We start from the raw sequence: 19,872 nt of genomic DNA, 5'->3' as shown, positions 1-19,872 counted from the left end.
TGCAGTCACCTGAAGTTACTAAACTTCATGAGTGTATGCACTCACTCCAAGAACCGTATGATTACAAATCTGAGCGTGGTGAAAGTTGGGCAGCACGCTAACGTCTTTTGTCCACTCTGTGTGCTCGTAAGGGTCTGACCCTTTCACTCCTTTGATTTTTCCCCCGTATCTTTTCTTTGCCTTTTCGTCGAGTCTGTCTTTGTACGGACCGGCATTGTTCTCCTTCGTTTTCTACATAACTTTTTTGGGGGGCAAAGAAAAACCAAGAAGGTATTGGAACTGGAGAATGAATGTTTTGCGGTGCTGCAAATGCTTGCGTTTGATGCGGTACTTGTATTTTTTTGCCACGAGTTCCCGGCATGCAATGTGCGAAAGTCACGTGGTCTGTCAATCTCTATAGGGCTTTGGAGTTGACGTCACGCCGCAATGCATTGTGGGAGCGCAGCTCCATTTTCGGGGTCTACGAATCAAAACAAACACACTGTGTTGGAACGACGACGACAAGAAAGATGCTTAAAAGCAGCTCAAAAGAAAACGGACGGTATAGAGACCGATTGCGTCCAGAGGCGAAGCAGCGGTACTTGAAAAAAAATAGAGTGCATCGCAAATCTGGACCCATTTGAAATACGGCAGTGGAGTAAAGACCCAGACGACTTACCGCCACTGTCCTACCCCGATATCTTCACGTATCTTGTTTGTGGAGTAAGCGCTTACACAGCGAACCAGTTTCGTAATTACAAGCCACTGGAGGCGCACATCCAATTTACAAATGGCATACATATAACGTGCGGAGGGCGGTGAAAGAGGCGAAGCAGCGCTACGGGAGGAAACTAGAGTCACAACTCCAACAGAGTGACTCTAGGAGCCTGTGGTGGGGACTAAGGACAATAACAGACTATAAAGCACCAACAACCGGTATGATGAACGCGGCCGTGACTCTGGCAGACGAGCTGAACACTTTCTATGCTCGCTTCGAGGCTGCAGCTAAGGTCTCCAACAATGCTAGTGTTAGCGGCGCTAACGGCTGCAGACAGGAAGATACTGCCAGCACCGGAAACGTGCTCGTCATCTCCGAGCATGAAGTAAGGAGAGCCTTCAAAAGAGTGAACACCAGGAAAGCAGCAGGACCAGACGGCATCCCAGGTCGTATCCTAAGAGACTGCGCATACCAGCTAGCTCCTGTGTTCACTGAGATATTCAACATCTCTTTATCTCAGTCGGTGATCCCCACATGCTTCAAAGAGTCCATCATTGTTCCTGTCCCGAAGAAACCCCACCCTGCTTCTCTCAATGACTATCGCCCTGTAGCCCTCACCTCAGTAGTGATGAAGTGCTTTGAACGCCTGGTCAGAGACTTCATCATTTCTTCACTACCAGACACACTGGACCCACTACAGTTCGCTTACCGTCCAAATCGTTCCACAGACGATGCCATCTCTCATCTCCTCCACACATCACTCACTCACTTGGACACTAGAAGGGGGAATTATGTTAAAATGCTCTTCATAGACTACAGCTCTGCATTTAACACCATAATTCCCTCCACACTCACCACCAAGCTGGAGCATCTGGGACTCAGCTCATCTATGTGTCAGTGGATCTCCAACTTCCTAACTGGCAGACCACAGGCAGTAAGGATGGGCGGACATGTCTCAGCCTCCACCACTCTCAGCACTGGAGCCCCCCAGGGGTGTGTTCTGAGCCCCCTGCTGTACTCTTTGTACACATATGACTGTGTGGCCACTACCAGCTCCACCACCATCATCAAGTTTGCTGACGACACCGTCGTGGTGGGCCTGATCTCTGATAACAACGAGACGGCCTACCTGAAGGAGATTAGGAATCTGGAGAACTGGTGCCAGAGGAACAACCTCCTTCTAAACGTCAGTAAGACAAAGGAGCTGATAGTGGACTTCAGCACTAAGCAGGAGAGGAACTACCAGACCCCCGTCATCAACGAGTGCCCAGTGGAGAGAGTGGACAGCTTCAAATACCTCGGAGTTCACATCACGCATGGTCCTGTCACATCAACACCGTGGTGAAAAAGGCCCGTCAGCGTCTCTACCACCTCAGACGCTTGAGAGACTTCCAACTGCCCTCCAAGGTGCTCAGGAACTTTTACTCGTGCACCATAGAGAGCATCCTGGCGGGAAACATCTTAACCTGGTTCGGGAACAGCACCATGCAGGACAGACGAGCTCTACAGAGGGTTGTGCGGTCAGCTGAGCGCACCATCCGCTCCGAGCTCCCTGACCTGCACTCAATCTACAGCAGGCGGTGCCGGACCAAGGCCAGGAAGATCGTGAAGGACCTCAGCCATCCCAACAACAGACTGTTCTCTCTGCTGAGGTCAGGAAAGCGATTCTGCTCCCTGAAGACCAACACAGAGAGACTGAGGAGGAGCTTCTTCCCGCAGGCGATACGGTCTCTCAATCACACCACCACACAGTACTGACCCACACATATGGTTCTCACACACACACTGGACTTTCTGGACATTGTTTTTTTGCACAACACTGGTCACTATATTCTTCATTTCCGGTTAATACTTGTACAGCTGCTGTTATTGTGTATATATTTATTTATATTTAGATTTCTTCATACATTCTTATATAGTTCTATATTGTGTATTGTGTATTTTGTTGTACAGTTATTTTATTTTCAACTTTAATTTATATATTTTATCTTATTCCTTCCCAGTTAAATTTACCCTTCATTCTAATTTGTGTTGTACAGTTATTTCATTTTTAACCTTAATTTATATTTTATTCCTTCCTAGTTAAATTTACCCTTTTTAATTTTTCATATTTATTTCCTATCTTATTCATAGCCTTTTCCTTTTTTGTTTTCTTTAGGTCACGAGCAGTTGTCCAAGCATTTCACTACATATCGTACTGTGTATGACTGTGTACGTGACAAATAAAATTTGAATTTGAATTTGGCTGGGTGTAAGATTTGGCTATTTTCAAGCCGCCAAACTCTGAGTACGTCGTCAAAGTAAGTCAGCTGGAGTGCATCGAGTGAAATAGCCATTTTCCACCCCCCACCATAATTAATGTTACACATTTATCATTTAACTGCTAAAATATCGTTATCATATTATATGCCCATACTTGTAAAGTACATGCAAGTTAACACATTGATAATCGGGTAAATTATCAGAATCAGAATCAGAATCAGAATACTTTATTCATCCCGAGGGAAATTAGGGGTTACAGCAGGCAGCACGCTAATGGCGCATGCGCACTCACAAAGGAACCTTCTGACCAACTTTACACAAACATCACATTGGGCAGACATGTCAGAAGGTAGGCTGATAGGAAAAAAACAACGAAAATACACTACATGAGGTAAGAGGAGGAGAAAAAAAACTCCACTCAGACTGAGCTCCTAGTGGGAGAACAGTTTGATAAAAGAAAAAACACCTCAGCACAAAAGCACATGACTATCAATACACCATAGAAACACGATACAAGCAACAGGGCGGGTAAAGGGTAAGAGAGAGCCGGCGTAGACAGCGCATCCGGTCCTGCAGCATCTGTGCTGGTCCAGTTGACTGCTATCATCCCCGGTAGGGCACAAGCATCGAAGGCGTTGGAAAGGGAGGGGGATGAGTGAGTGCTTATCAGTGTAAGTGTGTGTGTGTGCGTGTCCATAGTTTAGCTGAGACAGTGTCCTTCGGCCTATCAGGCTAAGTAAACAGTCCTCCAGCCAATCCAGGTGTCCTTCATGGGGCGGGAAGAATAGTTATCGCCAATTTGTGTCCTTCCTGTCTCATTTCATTTATTGTCTTTACATCAACCAATCAAGTCACTCCATTCGATGTTTGATCACAATTTCTATAACTTCCGAGACCACCAACGATAATATTATTCAGCTATAAAGTGTGATGTGAACATATTTAGAACTTACCGGAATGAAAATGTCTTGAGCACACCAACTGATATCTGGAGACGTAACAGAACTTGATATCAGCTCGTCTCACGGCTGCTATCCAGGCTCGGCGCCTTCGTTTGGTAATATCCGATACATGAGCTCCTTCATGTTGCTTCCAGGTTGGGAAAGCATAAAAAGACAATCGAAACTTATTCCCGTGCCGGTCGTAAGATCGAACATTGCAGCCGACCACACAGCAAGTACGAACCATGGCTATGCTTTCGCTCCTTACTTAGACCCCCAAAATGGCGGATCGGGCCAAAATCCTTTCCACGCCCACCCCCGTGACATCACGCTCCAAAGCCCTATAGAAATACCTAAAGAAAAACTCCAATAACCACTTGAGGCTGTCTCCATAAGCCTGCCAATCCCCATAGACTACCATGTTAGAATGTCAAACTTTACAGCACAAATAAACTCTCAGGCACCAAGTATCCTGCGTGTGCAGGATACTTGGTGCCATTGTGCACCAAGGATACCATTGTGCAGGATACCATTTGCAAAATGGACTTAACAGACTTGAAGTCAGAAAGCTGTTTTCGCAAAGACTTCCACTTGTATTGTTTGCTTCAAAAAACCAACATGAGAGGAAATAAGAATACTGGGTGGCTGTAGCTCAGGTGGCAGAGCAGGTCAGCCACTAATCAGAAGGTCGGTGGTTCGATCCCAGGCTGCCTCCTCGCTGCATGCCAAATATCCTTGGGCAAGATACTAACCCCGTGTTTGCCTACTGGTGGTGGTCAGAGGGCCCGGTGGCGCCAGTGTCCGGCAGCTACAATGTAGCTTGCCATCGCCAGTGTGTGAATGTGTGTGTGAATGGGTGAATGACTGAATGTAGTGTAAAGCGCTTTGGGGTCCTTAGGGACTAGAAAAGCGCTATACAAATGCAGGCCATTTACCATTTACTAAAACATGCAGACAAAAATAGTGTGAATAATAAACTGACTGTGTGGTGTCCCTAATTCTACCAACTGTCCAAAAGGTCTATTACTCCAATATAAGTGAGTTAAATTATATTATTTTTGTTGTAATGGTACTAGCTAGCAAGCACCGCTGTGTGTGTGATGTTCTTTCTTTAGCCTATATTGCTAACCTTACTAGCATTAGTTAATAATTTAGTACTCCACCCTCCAGAAGTAACAACCTGCTATTAAGCAAAATCCTAAAGTCAAGGTTTGAAAACAGGATTTCAGAAACCAATGTATGACGTCACAGTGGCCACGTCCATCTTTTGTATACAGTCTATAATGTACTCATGTCTCATATTTCACAGAATTTCATTTGTTTTCCAGTGTTTATGCCATAAACTGTAAATTTGTGCACATGTAAGAAAAAGGCCAAAACTTGTTTACTACAGCACTTTGATGCTTCTCCACATAAACAGTCATTATGTAATCATGACAAGAAGTAATGAGAATAGGAAATTGAATCATGCTGACTGTAGTTTTATCTGGAACTGCGAATATGAGTAACTCTCCCAAAGCTAGAAGCCCTGAGTGGAAGAGTGAATCCATGAGATGACAGAGTAATCGTCCCCCCAAAAGCCGCTCCGCAGGCAACGACTAACCTTCCTGTTCTCTTTAAGTGTTTGCATTCAATTAAGCAATAGTGCATCATGGTGAATACTGTTAAAGTCGACTTCTGTGGTCCTTTCTTTGTGTTTTAGTGCACACACAAAGACCCCTCCCTTCTCATACCCAGAAAATGGTGAATGTTCACTTGGGCAGAAGGATCTTATTTAAAAGCCAGATTTGGGCTGTGCTCCCCTTCGAGACTCACACACAAAGCTTAAGAGGATCACACGATACTCAGGATGTGTTTTCTTTCTTTGCTTTCGTCTCGGGGGACTGTGGAGACAAATGGCTGTGTGATCCGGAGTCTCCATCGCGGGTAATGGTGTCTTTTTTTTTTTTACAGGCTTGTTTTCAGAAAAACTGGTCTATAAATAAATCTCTTCAATTTTTCATTCAGTCAAATGCAACACACAGTTTATTATCGCTTGACATTTTCTTTCAAGTATGAAAATAACAATATTGAAAATAAATAACAATAAATAATAATTTGAATGACATTGTGATTTTTCATTGACCACCGTATACGTACCACAAAACGATGAAGATTCTCTTTGCATGGTTTCTATATTTCTTATTCTTGCTGATGTAAAACTTTTATTTTGAAAATTCCTAGCACAATTGCATGACGACTACACGTTTCTTTCGTTTAATTTGAATTTTCTCCACCACAAAAGGCTGGAATCAAGCTGAAAGCAGCTGCTCTGTTACAAGTGATGATCAGCATCATGTAAAACTCAATGACTTAAAATTATTTGACTTTTTTTTTTATCACAACCAGAGCTCACACATCACTTACAAGGGGTAAAAAAATTATAATAATAGGGTGACAAAAAGAAAAGGTTCATATACAATTTTCTCATAAAAATGCACAGGTGCTAGGCATACTGGTATCATAGGAATGTGGACTGTGAATTGCTGATCACATGGAAAATGTGCCCATATGATTTACAGTGTGTGGTTTGTGTTTTTGGTTTCTATTCGTGGATTTTAAAGCCCCCTCCCATCACACTCACCTCTGATATTTATATATTTACAGGTCATCAGTAAATACAGTTACTGCAAGTGTTCAAGTCAATCAAACGCCACAGAAAGGTGTGAATGAGTATAAACACCACCCTGAATGGAGGAACCCTTTGCTTGCTGGTCGAGTCGATCTATTAAGTCTCTTTGATCAGCTGAAGAGTTTTGTTCCACAAAGACCATCGGAGGCGGCGGTGGTCTGACTAAAACTTGTAAAACTTGATCATTTCATTTGCTTTCTATAAAGATTATTCCTTTTTTTAAAACTAAATTCTGACTGATAATTTTAACTTGGTTTGCTTTCAAATGGGTGACACTTTGAGCATAGCACTTTGGACATGTAAAAGCTGCTTTACAACCCACCTTCTCTCCCAGCTTTCTTGTTATTTTCGACTCAGTTGAAATCATATCTGTGGTCATTTATACCTGTTGCTGCCACTGCCGAGCACAACACTGCGTACTTCCTGTCCCAAGCCCAGATAAATGTGAAGGGTTGCGTCAGAAAGGGCAGTCAAATCAAACACGTGACTCATAATGAGTCAGGGTCCGGGGTGGATAAATGACCACCCCTGATGCGGTGGAAACTGTACTTATCATTAGAAGAATCCAGCATGAAAAGGATTAGAAATAAGTACATCAGATTGAGGTGTTTGGATGGGAACTTAGTGAGGCAATGCCGAGACAGTCCGGACAGGGCAGCTGCCAGGCAGGACGAACAGCACAGACTGCAGTGAAGATTCATGGGTGTTGTGAGGGGGGTCATGTGACAGAGGTGGATGCTACAGAAAGAGTGAAATGGAAGCAGATGATCCACTAAAGAAGAAGAAGCTTGTACATTTGATTATCTTGTAGTTCTTATCTGCATTTGTAGTATAGGCTTGTTTAATATTGTATTTATTTAAAGTGCTTGTAGCTAAATCCAGTATAAGGCATCTTTTCTCATATGAGTTCAATCCTTTTGTGCCTGGTCCCTGACAAGTAAAAAATATAACAACTAACTAACTTACAAGCAATAAAGGAACTGCTGAACACGTGGTCCACTCATTCTCACTGCACAGTTTTTATACTTTGTGAAAGTCTCTGCACTAAAAGGACCACTAATGCAGAATCTTTCCATGACATGACTGGTTGCAAAGTGGCTTGCAGATTCACAGCAACTACATGCAGGCTGAAAGAGTGAAACTGTGGGCTCTGAGAGGTTTAACCAACAGGATGTGTAAAAGAAAACCATGCGGGATGCCGCAGAGACTTTAATCACTTCGTGACCTGAACTAACACGACGCTTAATTTGATTTAAAGTGCCACAAAATTAAATGTATTGTGTGTCCAAGTAATGTGAAACATGCTGTCACTCACACTGGTCCTGTGGTTACATCTCTAAAAATCTCTTTTTGAGGAACTTTCAGGTCATAGTTTTGGGTTTTAAATATTCTGATTCTTTTGGTTTTTCTGTTTCTTTTGTTTCTTTCAGATGTAAACAAACAGAGTTGGTGAACACAGTGAAGCATTTAGTAGCTGCTTCTCTTATGCTTAGACTTATGTTTTTCTAGAGGTAAGTGCCAGAGAGAAAATATAAATAGTTTCACAGGTATTATACTAATTATTTCTAAATTAAATAATTAAACATTTGATCTTTTGAAAGTGGGTTAATTTTAAAAAAAGTCTTTCTTATATCTAGAATTGAATGTATGTTGCCACATTAACTTTCTAATGTTAATATTGTTTTTCTGCCCACAAAGGTTTATTCTTTCTAGGTAAATTTAGTTTGGATAAGATGATGAGAATATGTGAGATACATGCATGGTTACTGTGTGCGTGTGTGTGTATAGAAAACAAAATATGCCATGTGTGCACTTTCCGAGTACACATGTATCCAAACTGGTCTGGCTTCAAAATGGTCCAGAACCAGTGTGCCAGGAGTAAAATCACAGCCAAAGAGACACCCAAGAGTCCCAATGAGTCTGAAGCTGAACCAGATCTACATCTTAGCCAAATTCAGGTCATCACACGTGATTCAGAGATGGTCTGAATGCAGCCAACCTCTCAGGCCAAAGTAGGTCAAATCGGCACAAAAAACCCTCTACCAATTATTACTGAGGCAGATCTGCAGGCGCAGAGACGGGCACCATAAATGATCAGTAAGATAAATTAGAAGAAAGGCTACACGTCTCTGTAGCTGAATAGAAACCATTGTTACAGGTTACAATAAAAGAAAATTCCAACTAAATGTTGTGTCAGCATTTGATAACCACACACAGTCATAGCAGACAATCACCTTGAGATGTTTGAGTGCTGATTCTTATTCAATTTTCCTCTGTTTGGGGTCAGATTGAAATGGTCTGTAGGGACGTTCTGACCATATTTTGCCCCAATGTGAGCTAAAGCCAGGAAGTGATTAGCCTTACTTGGCACAGCAGCTGTAGTCAAAGGGGCAAAGGCTAGCTATATATAGAAATATGCACTTATGAAGCTGAATGGAATTCGCTTATCCAGCAGATTTTTATCACATGCCATTTCAGTCCAGGGTTTTATTATAGGGGGAGCTGAAGACTGGACAGCTAACCCTGCAATTACTTCAGTTAGATTAAATCCTACATATATAGCGCCAATTCACAGAAACAGTCGTCTCAAGGTTCTTTTCACTGAGTGTGAAGTGCTCTATTGGGATAATGCGGTGCTCAGAGGACTTTAAGATATGATGGGGCCTGATCATCCAGGACTTTGTATGTGAGGAGGAGGTTTTTAAATTCAATTAGTGGACATACCTCCATCATCTCAACCACAGCCACCCTACGCCGCCCTAATTATCGTGTATCGACCCGCCTGTTTAATCTGTACATCAATAGAAACATACACATCATAGCTTGTGCTTTAAGCGAGAGTTAAGCCATGTAATTATTCTGCAGTAAAAGGCTATTTCCTCCACTTTCACTCTTTGTGCTCGACTAAGAAGTCACCTGAGCTCAGAAAGGAGATGAATGATGTGAGACTAACTGACAGTAACCTTAAACCTCAGGTAGCTGAGCTACTATAGCCACTAAAGTGACTGAGTAGGGTCATTTATGACCCCATTAGATTCTATACTGGAATAAATTGTTTTAAAGGCTAGATTATATCTTTATAACATCATACTATGTTTCCTTTCTCTATGACCAATATTCTAAAGTGTTAAGAGGTAAGAAATTATGGGAGTTAACCTGAATTTTTTCCATCAGCTGAGCTGTTTTCATTGCATTATTGGGCTTCTGCAGCACTAAATCACGCTGTTCTTAGTCTGTTACTGTCACAATGCAGCGATAAAAGGTGGAAAATGTAAATAGAAGACAAACACTGCCATCCCAATGGGCCACTTCTTACAGAAAACAATTAAAGTTGTCACAGAAATATACACGTAGGGTCATAAATGTCCCCAGAGGGTCACTTGGAGGTTACTCAAAGCTGTAAAAGCTGTAAATGTGTCTGTTTTTTCTGGAACAAAACTCTTCAGGTAGGAATTATGGAATGTGTTTAACCTTCCTGGAAAGTCGATGAAAGCAGCACGAGCGCACCGAGCTGAGAACAGAGGAAGAAAGCACAACATCAAATAAACAAACACCAGAAGCAGACAGCTGCTTGAGAGAAAAATAAAAACTTAAAATAAAATCTCAGGATAAGTAACGACTTAGTCACTGGCCCCTGCTAGCACATGACTCCGCTGAGATGGAATCCAGCTCGGTGCAGTCCAGGAGCATAAATCCTCAATCGTGATGGCGATGTTAGCAAAAACAAAGTGCCAGCGGGGAAACGACAGACAATTAAACAAGTGCTGTACATTCAAACTCCAGTACACACTCATCAGCTTGGTCACGTGCATCTTTTTGATCCACTAACCTCCCATTTTCACAAACATTGCAATGTCCTCTCCCGCCTGTACCCATCCATTTTCTCCTGAAAGTCTGTGTAATGTCCCTCCTGAGGTTTAGGAGACTGATGCAGCCTCTCTCTAGATCTCTAGCCGCAGAAAGTGTTTTAGTGTTACTCCAGTGATGTGGCAGAAAAGGATGACAACGACAGCTGGAGGTTTCTCCCAAAGCGCGAGCATGTAGGACAAAGCTGGTTTCCTCTTTCATAGCGACGTGGACTGCTTGATGCTGTGAAAGCTGACCCGTGAAGGTGAAGTGGGGATGGACATGGCCTGGGTCATCCTGGCTCGGATCGAGTGCTGCTCCTGCCATCGGTGGAAGCGCTTCCTCACGGCTGAGCGCACCTGTCAACAACAACACCGACAACAATAAGCTCGAGGAATTAAAGAAAACAAAGAATGATTATCTGTCAGCCGACTGGTCGTTCAGCTGAGCCGATTTAATTCTTTTACGCTCACGCTGTTTACTGAGACGCTGCCTCGTGGGTCGCTCCACCTGACTGCTGCAGAATCAGCTGACTTTATTTTTATTTACCTTCATACTCAAGTTCAAGTTCAAGTTCAACTTTATTGTCACTTCAACCATATACAGTTTAAAAATACACAGTGAGGCGAAACAACGTTCCTCCAGGAACCAAGGTGCTACAAGACAAGTTCGTGCAAAAAAAAAAAAAAATATATAATATATCTAGTAATAATATTGTGCAAAAGAGCATTTACAGGTTGGTGTGTGCGATGGTTTGGTGGTGTAGGTCAGTGTGTTTGTGCTTGTGTTGGTTAGTCAGTCCAGTCTCAATGTTTTGAGGTATTTGAGTTAAGCTGAGTGATAATGTTAGTGTATGTGTGTGTGTGCGCGCGTGTTTATCAGTCAGTCCCTTTTTGCTGAGGAGACGGATGGCTTGTGGAAAAAAGCTGTTGCACAGTCTGGATGTGCGTGCCCGAATGCTTCGGTACCTTTTTCCAGATGGCAGGAGTGTAAAGAGTGTGTGAGAGGGGTGTGTCCGATCAGCCACAATGCTGGTGGCTTTGCGAATGCAGCGTGTGGTGTAGATGTCCTCAATAGAGGGTAGAGAGACCCCGATGATCTTCTCTGCTGTTCCCACTATCCGCTGTAGGGTCTTGCGGTCTGATATGGCACAGCTCCCAAACCAGACAGTGATGCAGCCGCTCAGGATGCTCTCAATAGTTCCTCTACAGAAGGTGGTCAGGATCGGTGGTGGAAGCCGGGCCTTTCTCAGTCTTCTCAGAAAGAAGAGACGCTGTTGGGCTTTCTTGTGCAGGGAGCTGGTGTTGAGGGACCAGCCGAGGTCCTTCTCCAGGTGTACGCCCAGGAATTTGGTGCTGTCAACGATCTCCACAGAGGAGCCGTTGATGCTCAGCGGTGAGTGGTCGCCTCGTGTCCTCCTAAAGTCAACAACCATCTCTTTTGTCTTGTCAACATTCAGAGACAGGTTGTTGTCCTTACACCAGTCCGTTAGTCTCTGCACTTCCTCTCTGTACGCTGACTCGTCGTTCTTGCTAATGAGACCCACCACGGTCGTGTCATCAGCGAATTTAATGATGTGATTTGAACTGTGTGTTGCTACACAGTCATGAGTCAGCAGTGTGAACAGCAGAGGACTGAGCACACAGCCTTGTGGGGCCCCAGTGCTCAGTGTGGTGGTGCTGGAGGTGCAGTTCCCGATCCGTACTGACTGAGGCCTTCCGGTCAGAAAGTCCAGGATCCAGTTGCAGAGGGAGGTGTTCAGGCCTAACAGGCTCAGCTTTCCGATCAGTTGTTGGGGGATGATCGTGTTAAATGCTGAGCTGAAATCTATGTACAGCATTCGGACGTGTGAGTCCTTCTTGTCCAAGTGTGTCAGGGCAAGATGGAGTGCAGTGGAGATGGCGTCGTCCGTTGAGCGGTTATGGCGGTATGCAAATTGCATTGGGTCCAGTGAGGGGGGCAGCAGGGTCTTGATGTGTCTCATGACGAGCCGTTCGAAGCACTTCATGATGGTGGGTGTAAGTGCGATAGGGCGGTAGTCATTGAGACAGGACACAGAAGACTTCTTGGGCACGGGGACGATGGTGGTGGCCTTGAAGCACGTGGGGACAACGGCAGTGCTCAGAGAGATGTTGAAGATGTCGGTGAGAACATTTGCCAGCTGATCAGCACATTCTCTGAGCACTCTGCCTGGGATGTTGTCTGGTCCAGCAGCTTTACGTGGATTGACTCTGCGTAGAGTTTTCCTCACCTCAGCTGTAGTGAGACACAGGACCTGGTCGTTCGGAGGAGGGGTGGTCTTCCTCGCCGCCACGTCGTTCTGCCTGTCGAACCGAGCATAGAAGTTGTTAAGCACATCTGGGAGGGAGCCGTCACTGTCACAGGCAGGTGGTGTCGTCCTGTAGTTAGCGATGGCTTGTAAGCCCTGCCACATGCGTCGTGTGTCGCCGCTGTCCTTGAAGTGGTTGTGGATTCTCTGGGCGTGTGCGCGCTTCGCCTCTCTGATGGCCCGAGAAAGTTCAGCCCTCGCTCTTCTAAGCGCCACCTTATCTCCCTCTTTGAAGGCAGAGTCTCGGGTCCTTAGAAGTGCACGCACTTCCGCAGTAATCCACGGTTTCTGGTTGGGTCGTGAGATGATGATCTTGGAGACAAGGACGTCATCGGTGCACTTGTTGATATAGCTGGACACTGATGATGTGTACTCCTCCAAGTCAGTGAAGTCGCCGTAAGTTGCAGCCTCTCTAAACATGTTCCAGTCAGTGCTCTCAAAACAGTCCTGAAGAGCAGAGATGGCTCCTGCTGGCCAGGTTTTCACCTGCTTCAGAACCAGTTTGATCGCCTGACGAGTGGTCTGTATGCTGGAATTAGCATAACAGAGATGTGAATATTTTCAGAGTGATAGGCTATTTTTCTACCTTTTAATTCACCCTTAACTTTTTTCACAGACTTGACAGAAAGACCGACGTTCAGGAAGTGAAATGAGTCAAACTGCAGTGATTTGTAGTTTCAGGATTCAGTGTTATGCAATGGGACTGCAGCATTTTAACAAGGTAACCGACCTCTTTGGGAGGAGTCTAAATACATGCACACACAGTACTGTGCAAAAGTCTTCAGCTACCCCCTGTTTCTTTATTGTTTCTTTATATTTTGTTTGCTGTTTTGTTTTTCTTTTTCACTCATTTCCAGTCTATGTACCTGACCTTTTTCACAGGAATGTCTTTATGTTTGTTAAGCCACTTAAATTTGATATAAATTATTTAAGGATAAAAAGCACCACTGTTGTGTCTGCAAATAACAGACAACTTAGCATAGAACCATTTTAAAATTGTCAAGAGAAAGAAGTGGAGGAGAAAAGAAAAAGAAGACGTGACCTAAGAAAAAAACAAGAGACTATCCACAGCAGACGAACAGTATCTAAGTCAGATCCTTAAGAAATATGAAAAAGACCTGATAAGATCTGGACTGAAAATCAGTGGTGACAGAAATTATTGAGGGAGATTTTTGGCTAAAATCACAGCCAGTAAATACAGACGAGATCAGGAGAGAGCTGCAACAACAGAGGTACGGCTGAGTGTCTACAGCCATCTGTAAAACACAGTGGAGACTTTATCATGGTTTGGGGCTGTATTCCAGCCAGTGGTGTTGGAGATCTTCTCAAAATTGATGAAATTCTGAATGCAGAAAAATAAAATCAGATTTTGATACATCATACAACACAACATGGAAAGTTTCTGATTGGCAGCAGCTTCATTCTCCAGAAAACAACGATCACAAACATGCTGTCAACCCTTTAAAGACTAAACAATGTAATAATTGCAAAATTACAAAAAAAAGAACTAATAATTTGCATATCTGAATTTACATTTGTGTATTATTTGCAACATCAGACATTTTTTTTTTGCATTTTTTGCTTAAAAATGTATCATGCAATTTATTATTTTTTTGGGGGAAAAAATAACTCAATAACTCAACAACTCAATCATATGTAGTGCACTTGGCTCTAAGAAACCAGAACATACCTGGATGAAAAAGCCCAGAGCCCAGACCTCAACATTATTAAAGCAGCGAACAGCAAACATCCAAAGAAGAGCTCAGCATGACCTTCAGACGTCCTTGAGAACCATTTCTGAAGACTACTTAAAGAAATTAGCTGACTTAGGGCGAGAGGCAGGGTACACCCTGCACAGTCTCTCGCAGGGCTAGAATAATAAAACTGTTTTTTGCCTAATATAGGCATCTATAGGCATGTGTTTCCATGTATGTTTATATATGTGTCATTGCTACACATATTTCACATTTTCCCAAAATATTAAAAAAACTGTTTGACAGTACTGTGCATATACATATAGCAGTCTCTGCACTGTACAGTCACATTTATGGCCCTCAGCTCATATGTTTCATATACTATACGGTGACAACTGGCTATAAATTATTTTAACGATGATTAAAACGGGACCATCAATCAATCAATCCAAAAATCAATCGCCCCATGTGTCCCATTTCTGTCCACCTCCACAATCACAATTCTTATCTTTCGCTAATCTAAAATGTGAACCACAGAGCATTACTTTAACACACAACTTTAGACTTTACAGGGCAGACTGTCAGATAACTGACCACCATTGTGTTTCACTTGGGTCATGTGGCCCAAAGTAGGATCATTTAATCCTCTACAGATGTTTTTGCTCCAAATGTTTTCCGTTTCTCCTGTATGTGACTGTGGGTATCCTTTGTTCATCTCTTTCATTTTTCCCCCTGCTTTTCCCTGCTACCCTCAGCCTGTAACAAAACACTAAATCAATACCCTGTGTAGGCTGCACATGCTGGTTAAGCTCCTCATTGCAGCTACAACACTGTTCATGATGAGACAGTCGTTCATCATTCAGTCGGCTATCACAGTGTGGGACGGTACCAAAGGGCAAGCAGTCAGCTGATATTACATCTACAAGCGAGTCAAGGAATAACTCGTTAGGTAATGATTGTTCTTTATGCCTAGTTTGTGGCTCAGGTGGCACGGCTATGGTCTCTTCAGCAATAAAGGTATTGATTGAGACTTTGGAGAGCATAATAGAACAGTCCATCTAAACACTGTGACGTACCAAATCATTAGCCATTTCTCAGGTGGCTTCCTGCTGTGAAGGATGAAATTCTACATGAACACAAATTTTATGAGATTTTCTAAATTTCTTTGCTATTTTGGAAGCAGGAGTAGGCTTTTTAAACTACAAACTCCGGGCTGAAAAAATAAAGCCAAAACTGCAGTTCCTCTAGCGGCCACTTGAGGCTGTCTTCAAATGAATCAGTCCCCATAGATGATTACAGTCTCATACAAAAATACACTTTGGCCTCTTTGGATAGTTTCTTCCTTAATTAAAACAACTTTAGCGCTTAAAGTGGGCATAGCCACCATTACATCACCCATTGGTTTTGAATGCTGACACTGGCATTATTATTTTTTCCAAGTGACCTTATTTACATGAAAAGGTGGCACGTGATGTATTTGCTGAATTTAGGGTGTTTTGGGAGTTCTCTTTCAAACTGCAGTCTCTTGGTTTTCAGAGAACCGCAGTTACGCTAGTAACCAAACATTCCACAGCAAACTTAATTAGCATTCATAAGCCATATGTGTGTTCATCAAAGGTCCATAGGCTGTCATGTGTCTAATCTGCATCACTGAACTCGACCTCTCCATCGGGTTTGTGCTTTTGTTGCCTTGTGGAGCCTAAAAGCAAGAAATGATCCGGCTTGATGTGTGTTAAATATAGCCCAAGAAGTCTGGGCTTCAGTTTTGGTGAGTGAAACTGAAATATTTAGTCTGTGTGTCAGTGTCACATCCATACAGTTTCAGGATGCAAATATGGTCACTTCTGTCTCCAAAAAACCCCAAAGTGCTAACACTGAGGCTTCATAATGTGGAGTCTAAACTAAACTAATGGGTGTGGACTTCCCGTCATTTTGGGGCACCAGTCACATTGTGATGATGGTCTTTGCTGTGAAAGCTATCAGTCAAATCTGATAAAAATTACACCCACACTGTCATGGCCTGGGTCTAGGGACCCAGGGCTCATGTATTTTAGTGTATGTTTATGTTTATATTTTCCATGTGGTGTTTTGGTTTTCTCTCCATGTTTTTCCGTGTGAGCTTCCAGAGGTTTTGGTGTGCTGAGGAGACTGCGAACCTGGAAGTGTTTCTGCTCTAGAGACAGCCACACCTGCCACTCGTCGTCCTCTGCCAGCTGCAGCAGATTACGCTCGTCAAGGGAGCGGCATTTAAGACTGTAGCTGAGCTGAGGCCGACACTGCATCCTTGAGTCAGAACTCGTCAGTACAGCTGTGGACTTGGTATAAACCTTTGAGAACGTAGATTCCCTGCTAACCTGTATGTGTCTATGTTACCAGGAATCTGGAGCGGAGTGTGGGAGTTTTTGGAGTCGCCACTGTTTCACCTTTCATGAACATCTGCACTGTGTGGGATTCAGGGAGAATCGCCACGGGACCACAGTGCTGGGATTTTGTATATAGTTGTGTGTTTTCCACCCCCTGTCAATAAATCCACTGTCCTTCACACAGAGTCTCGCATTTGGGCCCTACTTTCACTGCAACTCCACGGTCTTTGCCATCGCAGCCCGTGACACACACACGCATTTCACTTTTCATATTACAGGAGCTGCAAATATTTTTTTCATTAACCTGTCATTTTTTTTCTCTTGCTTTCTTAATAAATGATCATTTAGTTCACAAAATGCCAGAAAAAAAGTGTGAAGTGTTCAACCTTTTGCTTCAATAAGCAAACACGGAAATTTACAACAAAACCAGAGAAAATCTGAGTTGCTAAAAGCTGCATTCTCTGACAGAAGAGACTACAGTTTGCTTTTCAATTAACCGTAGCTCGATATTGATTACAGAAGTGAACGGCCTAAAAGCCATCTATTGAGTCCAAGGCCAGGAATTAAATCACTCAACCTGCAATCAAACAACAAGTGCTCTGCCACCTGAGCCACAGCCACCAATTTATTAATGTCTGTCAGTGCTGGTAATTTAAGGTGATCTGCTCACAGTGAGGACAAAAACAGAATGAAGTGGCCTAAAATTGTTCAGCATGACACAAAAAATATTCAGTTTCAAGTTGGGCTGAGGACACAAAGGCAAAATCAAAAGCTAATAATGCAACGCTAGCTATCCTCTCTCTCATAAAGAAGAGGAAGAGGTTGTGCCACAAACTGCTTTGAGTGTACCTAAAGATTTCAATACTTAATACTCATTTTTTGGGCAGCTCTCTTCTTACTATTTGCTTTTAAATTTTGAACTGTACACATTGTTGTTATCGCCCAGTTACTCTAGTATTCCAATAAAGAAACAAAATGCCAGGTTTAATTTTTTAAAGCAACATCTGATTGAAAACTAAATTGGTTACAAAATGGGTTTCTACTCCACATGCATAGAATAGAATTACCAAAGCCTGTTTAAAAAATAAATAAATTAAACAACACTTCTCATCAGCTGTCTTCCCCACAGACCAGTCGGCTGAGAAAGCGATCAGGATCCTTGAAGCTCGACTGAGAATGCTTTGTCTGCTCTGTTTTATTCTAGGCAATAAAATAAAACAAACAAACAAACAAACAAACAAACAAAAACCCAACAACACAAATTCCCCTTTACCAGAACAACCAACTATAATGTCGAGCCTACAATATCTCTGATTCTGTTTTTCAGACAAGACAGAGAAACTGCCAGTGGTGGTTCAATCTAAAAATGTTTTTCAGGTAATATCTACAGTTATCCACCCAACATCTCTCTCCCTCTGCAAAACTCAGCTCCATGTAGCTGCCAAAATAGTATTACAAAACCCACTGAGGTCGTCCAGAAGTCACATTAGCTCTAAAACATGCAGTAGTTCAAACACAGAAGATCTGTCAAGTTTGGGCGTGAAGCCTCGCTGTCTGCTCCTTGAACTTTGCCTCGATGTCCATGTTGGACTTTAGATTAAGAAAGTCGAGAACAAAACCCCACACGAGCAACTTAAACTGTCAGCCTCTCTCCCGAGTCTTTTACTTGCTGAGCTAACTGATCCTGACAGTAATTCAGCCACACCATGAGTTTATAATGCTGACATCGGGGCACAGGGGGCGATGTTTGTGACAGTGCACACAAGAAAGTTCGTCTGATCAAGTGCAGGTGTGCTTGAAACGTTACAGCTGTCATGATGCAATAAATAGGTACAGTCGGAGTCGTGCATGAGCTGCTGATGTTTTTCAGCAAAAAACATCCCAGACATGTTTGTAATCTACCAAACAAGGTCCACGTTGTGTAGCCATCTATTTACACCCATTTAGTAAAGACATAAAGATTTCTTCATTGCAGTGATCTGACAGATATTTGCTGCTGAACCTCTTTTGTAAATGAAAACAAGGTCAGCATCTGTCAAAACTAATATACAGCAACCAGTTTTGACCTGGGCGTTAACGTGTCTGTTTTAGGCACAGCTGCTGGGATGTTGCTGTTTGAACTACTTGCGTTTTGCTTTTTTTAAAATTTATTTAGAAACAGTATTTAGATCTATTACAGTAAATACAGCTAATCTGTACAGATGTTCTTTATTCCCATAGGAATCATCTAGCGCCCCCTTTAAGCCAGTTTCATCATCAGTTCACCTTCAAAACATCAAGCCACAGCTAGACTTTGTGTTTAACGCTCATGCCCTGAAATAAACAGTGAACATCAGCAGGTTAGCATGCTGGTGTTAGCAGTAAGGCACCACTGTGCTGATCTGCAAAGCACCACATAGCTGCTAGCAGGGCTGCACACTCTAAATATAGTCTTTCTTGATTTGACAGATCTGCATCAGCCTAAAGCTCACCGGCCTCAGCTGCAGCATCTGTTTCACTTCTGCTATCTATTTTGTTCTGCTTGTATCGTGTAAAAGAAACAGAGAAACAACTGCCAGCACGCTCGTAAGCCGCGAGGAAACATCTGCAGATGGTGCAAAGAGGCAACGAGGACTGTTCTTGTAGGAAGGAAGGAACAGGAAAGGAGCAACACTTTATACATTTGTTACTACTTACTGCTTAAAATGTGCAAAGACTTAAATGTGTTAAATGTGATTTTTTCTATGGAGCAGATACCAATTAAAATGCTAAAACTATGACTAATATTAATATTAAACAATGAGCGTATCAAACATAAAGTAGCATTCCTCCGTGCTTGCATATTAATACTGGAGTTCTATTTTCAGAGGGTTTCACCCCTGATTTCGCCATGAAACCAAATTAGGGCTGACACTGTCATAAAGTGTAGCGAGTGATGTCACTTATGTCGGCACATGACAAGTCTTAATTGTGCCCTGAATATAAGTGCTTCGAGCTTTATCACTCTGCTCCCTGCAAAAAAACACACATAGGAACATGCAGCCACCGAAACGGCGAGTGGAGCCGCCTGAAGACGGGGAGATATAAATA

General features: G+C 42.9%; 1 protein-coding gene across 3 annotated transcripts in view; it reads right to left on the bottom strand.

Moving 5' to 3' along the window:
- Window positions 1–6,069: 6,069 nt before the first annotated feature.
- The window catches only part of LOC309713245 (corticotropin-releasing factor receptor 1), a 98,632-nt gene continuing 84,829 nt past the window's right edge, over window positions 6,070–19,872 (bottom strand). For all 3 annotated transcript variants that reach the window (XM_082544715.1, XM_082544717.1, XM_082544716.1), the window contains one exon: window positions 6,070–10,776. In XM_082544715.1, the coding sequence (XP_082400841.1) occupies window positions 10,636–10,776 (141 nt within the window). In that variant the 3' untranslated portion in view covers window positions 6,070–10,635. The remainder of the gene's footprint in view (window positions 10,777–19,872) is intronic.

This window comes from Aulonocara stuartgranti (genome assembly GCF_965226115.1).
Source record: "Aulonocara stuartgranti genome assembly, chromosome: 8".
NCBI lineage: Eukaryota > Metazoa > Chordata > Actinopteri > Cichliformes > Cichlidae > Aulonocara > Aulonocara stuartgranti.
The sequence above is the reverse complement of the archived record's forward strand: the minus strand, read 5'-3'. Positions and strand labels throughout refer to the sequence as shown.